Source organism: Tiliqua scincoides, chromosome 1, assembly GCF_035046505.1.
Source record: "Tiliqua scincoides isolate rTilSci1 chromosome 1, rTilSci1.hap2, whole genome shotgun sequence".
NCBI lineage: Eukaryota > Metazoa > Chordata > Lepidosauria > Squamata > Scincidae > Tiliqua > Tiliqua scincoides.
The window spans coordinates 77,214,518-77,226,017 of NC_089821.1; the positions used below are offsets into that span (position 1 = coordinate 77,214,518).

Here is an 11,500-nt window from a genome sequence, read left to right on the forward strand (position 1 = left end):
TGGGAAGTTCTCCTGAGTAAGCCCCATTGAAATGAATGGGAACTGCCTAAGAGCACAGGTAATATGTTCTTGTAAAGCCTGCTCCTATCCCTTTCAATGGGTTTTCTGCGAGAGAAATTCCTGGGGAATTTTGCCCTTGAGCGCCACAAACAATATACTGGTGACTGGTTTTCAGAGCTGACCTAAAGTGAGTAGAAGCCTCTAACATGCTAAGAATCAATTCATTAATATCTTGAAGATATGTTGCAATTTTGTTTACTTGGTCTAATCATGATGGATGCTAATTTACAGGGGTTAACCTCTGTGCACAATCCTTTCCAGTAAATGTTACTGTCACTGGTTAGGAGGGCTGAGTAACAGTTATCGTACCACCAGCCACCAGCATGATCTAATGCACAGTTTGTGTCAGCCCTCCGGTCATTATCATTATCTTGTGTAGAAAACCTCATGTTGTCATGGATTCCTGATTCACCCATAGTGGTCAGTGCATCTGGGGCATCCCCTGTATAATTCCCTAACCTCAAAGCATAGCCAGTACTTTCATCATCTACCTGAAAACTATGGTATTCAACATGCTTGCTGTTCCCACTACTGTCTGTTAGGACAAACCGCACAGAAAAGGCATTTTGCCTGGTTAAAAGATGTATGTTTTCATTGCCAAGCCAGTGGGTTGTCAGCAGGTTCCCAAAGCCTCTCCTGTACTCATTCCAATTACGTGACCAAATTGTCTTTTGTTTGGGATCATTTCTGTGTAGGACCGTCCAGCCACCTCCATCATACTCCATGTCGCAGTAGACTAGCAGTAATGGAGAGAATTTGGGACGGATAATGTACAGCCCACTTCGCTTCCTGCCACGGATGTAAGCAGCCCTGCAGTCTCTTGCCAGATATTCTGAAATAGAGAAACAAGATTCATATAGTATCGTGCATGCGTTCACATGACAACCAGACTCACAGGCAATTTTACTAGGATTTTGGGCATGTCCACATCATTGCTTTCCATTTTATAATTTCTTCCCATATTTTCAATTCCAATTTTTTAAATAACTGTTCACACTATTCTATATTGCCTAGCAAACATTTCTTTCTTTCTTTCTTTCTTTCTTTCTTTCTTTCTTTCTTTCTTTCTTTCTTTCTTTTTGAGCAAAGGACAAAGGCACAACAATGTTTAGATGCTCTGCTATTATGATGCCTTTGGAGACTGAGATATAAAATAATGATTTTAAAGGGAAAATTGGGGCTAATATATGAACAGCATGTGTTGACTCCTTTTTACAGAAAAGTTGGCATGTAAAGAGGCTCAGTAAGACTCAGTAGCACATTTCTGTATGCACACACTGGCTTGAGACAGAGTAGGAGCAGAGGACACCCGGAATGCTACGATAACATAACAACTAGAACAACTATGTCGTACTAGAACAACATAACTAGAATGTACCACACCATCCTTTGTTCTCCTTTGAAGAAGACCAAAAGACCTGCTTCCCTAATCCCAGAAAGCCAGCCGATTTGATATGCAGCACATTTGTCCCATCATCTCAATACCACGGGCATTCAAATCATTCTGCTTTTAGAAGCATCTATAGTAGGTCTGCATAACTTGTGGCCTACAGCAAGTTGAATGTGGCCTGCATTAACATTCCCAGGCAAGCAGTAAAATCAAGGTGAATTCAAGCCCCTAACAAACAGCCATAGAGTGCTGGCAGACAAAGCTACATTTAGCTTGGTTATCGTTCTCAAGACCAAGTGCCAGAGCAGCCTTACAGGTCCTCCAAATGCATGCTGAAATTGAGGAAATATTTGTTTTCCAGCATAATAACAATAATTATGGTAGAATGCTATAACATCACGTTACCTGTGTTCCAATCCTATATATTCTTACTTGGAAGTAAGTCTTCCTATGTACAGTGAGACTTACTCCCAGGTAAGACTGCATAGGATTACAGCATTAAGGTTGTATTCATTACTTGGCAAAAGAGATGGATATATTTATTCCCTTAAAAAAAATTAGGAGCCTGTACTGCTAATCACAGTACTATAAATCAAGCACACACAATTCATGACCCATCAAGTTGAATGAAGTCCGCCAGCCATGTGTAGCAAACCCAAAAAGGTCCCAGTCAAATTCCCATATTTTGTTGCTTGCCTGGGACATTAAATAGGAGGATTGTCAAGAAATACATGTGGGCTGCAACACATGGCTTGCAGGCTACATTTGACTTATTGGGTAATATATTGCCATAAATAATAATCTGATCAGCAGGAAATGGGAATTTCTAGGTTGTTTGGAGCAAACCTCTTCTTGCCATACACTAACTGGGAGAAAAAGCCAACCGGAGAGACAAGAAGAGCATGAATCTGACATGAACAGGGGAGCAGATAAGAACAGAGCATTTTTAAACTGTTCTTCCAGGTGAATTGCTGATTCCCAGATTCCCAGCTCTGGATTAAGAAACTGACATGTGGCTGGAGACGACACGCTGAAGTGCAGCCTAGAAATGTGTCTATTATTTATTAACTTATTTTATTTATTAGATTTTTATCCTGCTCTGTCCTGTTGACTCATTAATCAGTCAGCAGTCTAAAAGCCATGCCTGCAATCCAAAATATAATCAAGCACACATTTCCTATAGTCACCTATGGTAAGTGTTTAATATCCCATTTGCTTTATATGATCATTTTACATAGCACCACTGGGGCTTGCGTTTGGATCTAGTAAGCAATAGCCTAAAATGTTTTCTTCCTTTACCCATTTTAATAATTGTCCTCCTTCTCACTGCTATGCCATGATGGAGCAAAGCAATTCCATCACATTAAGCCCTTTGATTTTATTTTCACATTGCTTTTGCGTTGTGTTTTCTTTTCTTTTTTTCCATTACCTTCATAAAGCACAGGCTTTTGGCCATTGATCAGGGTAGTGGTATCCTTGTCTGCTAGCATGTGTTTGTTGCCAAGTTTTTGGTAGAGCTCATCCTTTGTTGATGATGGGAAAGCGTCTCCATAGTTGGTGACGAGAAAGCCCAAACAAAGAACTGAGTAGAGAAGCATTTTTAGAACCTGGTGGGGAGAAAAGATCTGAGAATGAGCAGATGGGAACAACATTGCTATCTTCATGAGGACATGGCTGTGAATGATGACTTTCTGAAGTAGTCTCTTTACCAAAGCAGATATTAAATATAGCTATTCTGTTCTTTAGGAACAAAGGTTGGGGTTTTTTGGGGGTGGGGGGACGTAAGCTGCCTCATAGTGTTATAGTATGCTCTCAAGTTTGTATGTTAAAAAAAAAATTAAAGAAGCACATCTGTAAAAGGAAAATGTAGGTTAGAACTTACCTTGTTTATTACTGGATCTTGGAGATAGTGTTACATGGCCTGAAGAATTCTCCTCCGGAAAAAGCAAATGGAATTTATTTTGCTTATATGTTATGATTATATACTGGGATGGGCGGGCCAAGCAAATGAATAATTCTGGATGTTTGTACAAAGTGATATCAGAGGCCTGATCACGTAGGAACAGCTTGTAGATGGGCAGCCCCAGCAGTAGGGGATATAATCTAAAGTAGTTCCTGGTGCTCTGGGGTGTGCCCACTGCCCTATAAAATCTAGGAATCATAAAACATGTGGAAGAATTGTGTTTGCTGAGTAATTATAGCTTTCCGTCAGCACATTCAATTTTACCTATGAAGCTTCCTTAAATGCAAATATTCACCTATGGCTTCAGTTCAAAAGAGCAACCTGAAAGTCTGCATTCTGTGCGAAGAGTACAGTGGGCACTTTTGCACTTTAACTGGCCTAGCTAGTGGATGATCAGCCATTCCAAGGGAATCTCCTGATAGCTTCCAACTACCATGAAGCAGTAGTTGAAACTTAATTATAGGGTTGCCCCCATGTTCCTTGGCCCCTCACAGGGTCTGTGTACTGTGGCATATACAAAGTAAGCAAAAGTTCAGATATAATTTCCAACAACCAAATTACAAGTACAAGATATGTTACACCTCTAATTAACAGACAGGCTTAACACTAGAAGTTTCCTTTAATAGTAAGAACAAGAAAAATCCTCCTGCTAAAAATGCTGGTTCTCAGTATGGGAGTACTTCTTGAGTACCGCAGAGCACTTATGTGCAACTTCTCCTGAAGATTGTGAACCTGCTGTAGTTCAGTTCAGAGCTGTTGCTGGGGCTCCAGATTCCACCGTTCCCAGCATGCCATTAAGCCATCATGTAGGAAGGGTGGGTGCAAGATAAAGCATCTAGAAATTGGCAGCCCCTTCCAGCTTGTTGAGTTCTGAAATGGAGTTTACCTGGGATGGTAGCTTGGTGGCACCATGTGAAGAAAGGGGAGAAGAAGCCTGCCTTGTGGGAACCTCCTCCCAGAAGAATGGAGAGTGCCAAAATCCCTGGGGCTCCCCTTAAAAGCCAGTCAGTGGTGAATCCTAGAGGTCTGGGAAGATGAGCTAATTCCCTCTCTAGTGATTTGAGTCCTGGCAGGTTAAAATAGTAACAATGAAGGAATTTTATAAAAAGAATAAAAACACCAGAACAAAAAGGATAAAGTAAGCAGGCAAAAATAAGGTATTTTGGAAAAGGCAAAGAAAGGTTTTGATGGTTACATTGGAAGCACAGACTGGAACAGAGGTTAAAAGGCAAGCTGAACACAGAAATGAACAACTGGCTAATTCCCCTACCCTAAGTACTCATGATAGTCCGAAATCATGGTCCTTACTGCCACAGTTGTGTAGGTCTGAAGGAGAGTGGATTGACTGAAGATCAAAGCAATCCTATTCATGTTTACTCAGAAGTAAGTCTCACCATGTTTAATGGGGCTTATTCCTTTGTAAGTGTTGGCCCAATTCCAAGGGGCCTTCATGCCACCAGAATGAGCGTTCCAGCAGTGTACTGTTAGGACTGTTGCAAATAGGACAGCACCAGCCTGGTGGCCTGGTTGCAGCAGCAAGCAACTAGGACTGCATGATGGTGGCTACTGGATCAGGTAAGCCCATACAGGGGTTGGTGGGTAGGGGGTGGAACGGGGCAGAGGTGTGGAGAATGGGGAGAAGGGTGAATCAGGCCTGGGAAGGGGCACATGTTCAGCAGCAGTGGCATCCACTGAATCCTAACCCCCTTCTCAGGCCTGATCCACCTTCCCAGGTCAACACAGATTTTGTGCCAGCAATATTGAGTTGACTTATGGCAGCTACTGGGGCCATGGATCCCAGGGAAAGGAAATAAATATTCCTTTACCCTGAGGAAGCCTCCAGAGGCTGGAACTCTCCCATGGGATACAGCAAAGGCTGCATTGGCACTGATGCATCGCTAGGTAGGAAGTTAATTAGGATTGTGCTGCACATTTGGGGTTGCAGCCTTTACAAGAGGAAAAAAGGCAACTTTAAATGATTGTCTTAAATCAAATTTCCCATTTATGCTTTCAAAATTTCCAAAACTGAGGAGCTATACTTTATATAACTTTATAATTTTACTAATTATAGAAAATGTTACATGGTATATTGTTTAATGGACAATTGGCTTTATTTCTTACCAGCCACAGTGCACTAGGAATAATTTCTAGAAGAAAATCACATGTACGAAAGAACACCTATTAAATGTTATTAAATAGCCTTAAATGTTGCATAAAGTTTAATAGCTGAGTTTCCTAAGTTGCCTGTAACCTTTTAAAAATAAATTAGCAAAGGTAGCTAATTAAAAATGTTTGCTAATTGCTACACATAGGTCATTACTACACATGGGTTTATTACATATGGTAATAAAATAATTACCAAAAAACCCTTGTGTTATTTGTCTGTTTTACAGATAACACAAGGGTTTTTGGAAATTATTTTATTTTAATTATCATGTCATGTTGTTGTTGTTGTTGTTGTTGTTGTTGTTATTGCTTATTTATTGAGAATAAGTGTTTATATTCTGAAAACTCTGAAAACTGCATGACTCATGCAGAACATGAAAATAGGATTTTACAAGATCACCAGGTGTACACAGTGGATAGTCTTACTCCTGATATGTAGGGTGGCATTTTCTAGAGTCAGAGGTTGGATTTCAATGCCTGGATTGCCAGTCCCTGCCCCCAGTATCAAACCTATAACAACCATACAGTACATGACATATTGGTCTATATTTTTAATGCAGAACCTGAAAAAGATATTGTTCGCATGGCTTCATTTACATAAAAAAGGAATAGTTAACTCAGCATGATTGATAGCAGTTGATTCAATTTCAAGAAGTGGTCAGGATGGGTTTAACATGCTTTTTGCACATTCCATTTTAAGCAAACTTTTAAAAAAGAGAAATATACAATATTTAATTTTAAAAAAATTAAAAATTTGAAATATACTATCTCACTTTGAAAAAGTGAGAGTTATGCTCAATTTTCAACCAACCTGTTTTATGGCTAATGTAGAGCCCAATCCTGGGCTCAGTGCCACAGCTTCGTGCCGCCACGTACTGTCTACACAAGCTCCTTTACTTTACCGCGGACCTTTTGGTCAGTGGTAAAGTGAGTAGCCCCATTGCGGGGCTGCTCACCTTACCTGGGAGAAGGGGACGAAAGTCCCCTTCTCCTGAGGTGCCACCTGCGGTAGCCCGGGGCATACATGATCCAGCTGAAGCCGTTTTCAGTACCGCCGAGGCTGGGTGCCCCGGGGCAGCTCAGGATCGGGCTGCCCGTGTGGTATGTCCAGCAAACTGTTGATTTGCCTAATCTGTTACTACAGTGCCAGTCATCTGTTGGAGTGGAACATCCTCTCCACCCCTGCAGCAGCTTGGAGCTTTATTAACTATTTGACCCAGGAGTGTAGAGTTGGTGCAATACATGCTGCTTGCCAGTACCCTCCTGGAATCATAAAAAGGCATCCTACTCTCCTCTTGGGTGGGGAAAGGGATTCTATGACAGGGGGTTCCTTTTTTAGTTAGGCTGCAGCACTGGCACCTTTCTTCTTAGGGCTCTTTGGAAAGCTATGATTGGACCTCTTATCTTTTTAATATCTTTCCAAAAGATACACATGGGGGGATTGACAGTGATGCTGGAGTCAGGATTAGCCCCCTTCCCCCATACAGCTTTCCTGATCTATACTGCCCTTGCCCTTCTCATGCTGCTATTTTCTCCATTACAGAAAATCTTATCACAGTCTCCAAAATCTTTTTAATTGGAAGCTGAGAACTGTGATATTATAAAAGAGACAGGCCTGGAGAAAGGTCTAATCCTGCACTGCCAAGCCTGGAGAAAGGTCTAATCCTGCACTGATATGAACAAAATCATTTCAGAAAGATTGCTCTGGATGCCATTGCCTCCTAGAGGTCATCTTGAAATGGTGCACCACTCTCTAACAGCCATTTTCAACCACTGTGCCATGGCACATTGGTATGCTGTGAATGGTCCACAGCAGCGCCACAGGAATTTGGGGGAAGGTCATTTATTAGTAGGGCCAATGGGGGATATGAGCACCCCACTGACAGTATGATGTGCCCTGTCAATTGTCAAAAACCTGATGGTGCGCCTTGATAATATTAATGCCATGAGATGAAAAGGGTTGAAAATCTCTGCTTTAACAGATCAAATTCTCAGAGCTTCTATCTGTGCAATATTATGCTGGCTTTGCCACAGATGGCAGGAGCTTTCCTTCTTCTAGAGCTGGTAAATGAATTGGTTTTAGAGGAAAGATAGATCATGCTAAAATCCAACAGTCAGACCATCTGCATAAATTGATGTGCCAAATCTCACCCAGTGGCTTTACTTCATTAGTTCAAAGAAAATAAGATTCCTGCTCACTAATCATGTGACTAAACATCTTCCTGGTGAAAGGAAAGTGACGGTGGAGCTCTTTATTTCTGTGTGGGGGTAGAAACAATAATCTTATGGCACCATTTGAAGATTCTGTTGCTCCTTCAAAAAACATAACAATGACATGTTGGAAATGCATAGAAAGTGTGTGGGGATATGGATATGGGTAAAGGAATACATGCAATTAGTATTCTGGGTGAATGGACATTTTCTCATGCTTGATTCCTTCTATGTGGCCATGGCACCAAGCGGGTGAATAATTAAAGGCTGTGCACAGTATGTATCTGGCAATCTATGGTGCTTATTTTTAGATTTCTCTGTGTTGTTGAGAACATGTATCCTGGGAGGAGGCAGTACTACTTTGTTTCTGTGACATTTTTGCAACAGAATCAGGTTTCTCCTTGGTCATATTTGGAAGGTAGCAGGGAGACGGCTATGTTGAGCTCTCCACCCACATGCCAAAGCAGGATTCTCTGTAGCAAACCTACATTGCCTAAGGAGCCATCTGACTTCAACTTGAAAAGCCTTCACACGAAAACACTTTTCAGCTACACTCACAGGCAATTTGTTTCATTGACCAATTACTCTCTCAATTACATTATTTCCTACTCTTCTAAATATGAAGTTCTGCTTCAGTGGCTATTATCTCTAGTAGCATGTGGATAAATATCTCCAGTTTGTGGGTGACATTTTAATATCCAACAAGTCATTCCTTGAATTTTTTTTCAAACTATCAGATAGTTCTGATAATTGTTCATACAATGTACTTGCAAAACCTTCTACCTTCTCTATTGTTCTCCATTGAATTCTCTTTAGTTTATTTACACTTGTCTAGCAGACCAATCCTAAGCCGGCTACTGCTGGGAAAATGGGCATACACACTGTCACCATAAGGCCCGTTGTGGCAGTGTGAAGGATCATCACTGGCGATAAGGTTAGCACCAGCCTGCCACCACCAGTTGGAGGGCTGTGTCCACTGGAACAGTAGGTGCTGCGCTGGCTGGCTAGGAAGGGTGGGGCGGGGTGAATCAGGCCCAGGAGGGTAGGAACAGAGGCCGCAGCTACCACCTTATCCTATTCACTGCACATGTCCCGTTACTCTGAAGAGACCTCCAGCAGCTGCAATTCCCACACTGGATGTTTGTTAGGATTGGGTTGACCAGCAGTCAAAAGTGTATCAAAATATTCTACTATGACACAGTCCAAGTCAAAGGAACTTCAGTCATACTGTTCCTCCCTGGATCTTAAGTGCAACGAAATGCCAATAGACTGCAACGGAATAGAGTCTGTGTTACACTTTATTATTATATCCATATATAACAAACATTTCCTGCCAAAGTCTAGTACAGTCTACAGTCTAGTACAGTGATTTTTCAACCCTTTTCAGCTCATGGCACACTGACAAGATGTTAAAATTGTCAAGGCACACCATCACTTTTTTGACAACTGACAAGGCACACCACACTGACAGCAGGGGCACTCATACCCCAGTGGCCCTAATAACAAATTATCTAACAAATTAACAACTAATGATCCTCCCCCAAATTCCTGTGGCACACCTGCAAACCATCCATGGCACACCAGTGTACCACGGCACAGTGGTTGAAAATGGCTGGCCTAGTATAATACGACACAAGATGATGGGGACAGAAGAGAAAGAACTACTTTTAAAACTGTGATATCTTAGGACAATACAGGCGGGGCCTCCATATCCACAGATTATTTATGCACAGATCTGGTTCAATGCAGGTACCTCCAACTGCGTGGAGCCAGACTTGGCCCCACCTGAGCCCTCTGGAGGGCTTTCCTGGCCTCAGAATGCCTTATATGGCATAAAAATGCCTCTTCTGGTTTTGCTCGAAAAAGCCATTCTGAAGCCCACAGAGGCAGCAGGAGGATGCACGCTGCCTCTGCAGGTTTCAGAAAGCCCTCTGGAAGTGATCTGAACACAACTCTGGTTGCCTCTGAAGGGCTCAAATAGGGCTGATCACAGATTTAATTATCTGAAAAATTTGGCAGCTGCAGGGGGGGGGCAATAACAGATTCTCCATGGAGACTGAGGCTCCACCTGTATTGTTACAAATGAAGATTTTTAGTATGTTGAAAATTCTTTTCATCATTGGCAACATCATGTCCCAATATAACAAGAATAACTTGAATCTGCAAATTAGTTTCTAAAATGCTTGCAATTCTTCAGTTTCTGTTTTCATGTAAAGATTGCTGAGCATAGTTGGCCAAGTTGCAGAACAAACAGAAACAAGAGAAGGCTCAGAATTACTCGCTGCAGAAAGCATGAAAGCTCCACCTACAGGTAGCTGACAAGCTCCTGGGTCAGAGTAATACGGTTGTCGCTATCCACCTGTGTGTCACTCTCCTTGTACAGAATTCCAGGACACTGCTGGTTCATCTGGTCCATGTATTCCAGGCTGTACATTTCGTTCTGGTCTCTGTTGTTGCAGAGAGGTAAATTCCTGTTGGCATAACTGCAGATTCTGGACGACCAAGCCATTATGTTTTCATAGACGCTGGTGTACTTTCCCAGGGTACTGCTGCCAGTTGGCACCCTCAGTGATGACATGATAGAAGAAAGCAGACAAAAGACAACAGCTGCAGCAAAATCAACATCAGCCACAGTTTGGTTGGGCTGCTGTACTATCCACTACTTTCTGAGCACGAGAGACCCTGTCATGGCCTGACACGATATCAGAGGAGACAGTTTTCCTCCATCCCTTTTGAACTCCCACAATGAGTTCAAAAGTTTATATGGTATAAATGTACACTGTACAGTAAACAAATAAACAAGCACTGACATTCTTTATGGTGGAACAATATTCAAGGTACAGCTTTAAGCAGCACTTTAAAATTTAATTCCATTAAAATCAACAAAATACTTCCAAGTACAGGTGCGTGCCACTTAATGATGGGGATACGTTCTTCAATCCCTGTTATCCAGTTAGGTCATTAAGTGAACATTCAGTCCAATCTATTGTCTTTGTTGTGTAAACAGACACTCCCTGCCAGACACTAGCTGGCTGCACAGGTTAGATTGCCTCTTCTTTGCATTAAGAGCCTCTCTAGAGTGTCAGCAGACACTCTGCTGCAGGCTATGGGAGATGCAATTGCCTCATTAAGAGCATCTTTATTGTGCTTTGACCACCCTCAAATATATGGTCCATCATTAAGCGAACTGTTGTTAAGTGGCGGACGCCTGTAGTAGAATTTAGGACTGGAGCATCATATTGAAATAGCCAAGGCTTTTCACTGAATGGCAGTGTCACGTCTAATACAATTGTTATAACATGCCAGGAATCAAAAGCCCTTTACTTTGGGGAGAGGATCTAGACATCTTGAACCTGCTTCTGCTTCCGCTAGTCCAAGTAATCACAAGCTAATCACTGTGTTATTAAACAAGGCTCAACACACCTGAACCCAGTGTTCTCTGTAAGGGGTCTGCACCAAGATTCAGACCCTCTTCTGCTACTGCACTGTCTCTGGACATTCGGCCATGACATCACCTGTCATTGCCAAACTTCTGAGTTGTCGAGCTCCAAGCTGCTCACGCAGCTTATCAGGAACTGTGCCTGCAACCACAAACTGTGACCCATTAGAATGGGACTACAAAGCCCAGCTGCTGCTTCTCCTTTGCACAGCCAAGCCAGATGGGCCATATTTCTAGGAGAATAGGCCAGCCCCTGAAGGGGGGAAGCACT

The 11,500-nt window shown here is 42.2% G+C and overlaps 1 protein-coding gene across 1 annotated transcript; it reads right to left on the reverse strand.

Moving 5' to 3' along the window:
* Window positions 1-224: 224 nt before the first annotated feature.
* LOC136645108 (fibrinogen-like protein 1-like protein) lies at window positions 225-10,224 on the reverse strand. Its single transcript, XM_066621357.1, has 3 exons — window positions 10,111-10,224; window positions 2,880-3,057; window positions 225-892 (listed from the first exon to the last, which is right to left on the reverse strand). The coding sequence occupies exons 1-3, from the start codon at window positions 10,222-10,224 to the stop codon at window positions 225-227; spliced, it is 960 nt and encodes a 319-aa protein (XP_066477454.1).
* Between the last annotated feature and the right edge of the window lie 1,276 nt (window positions 10,225-11,500).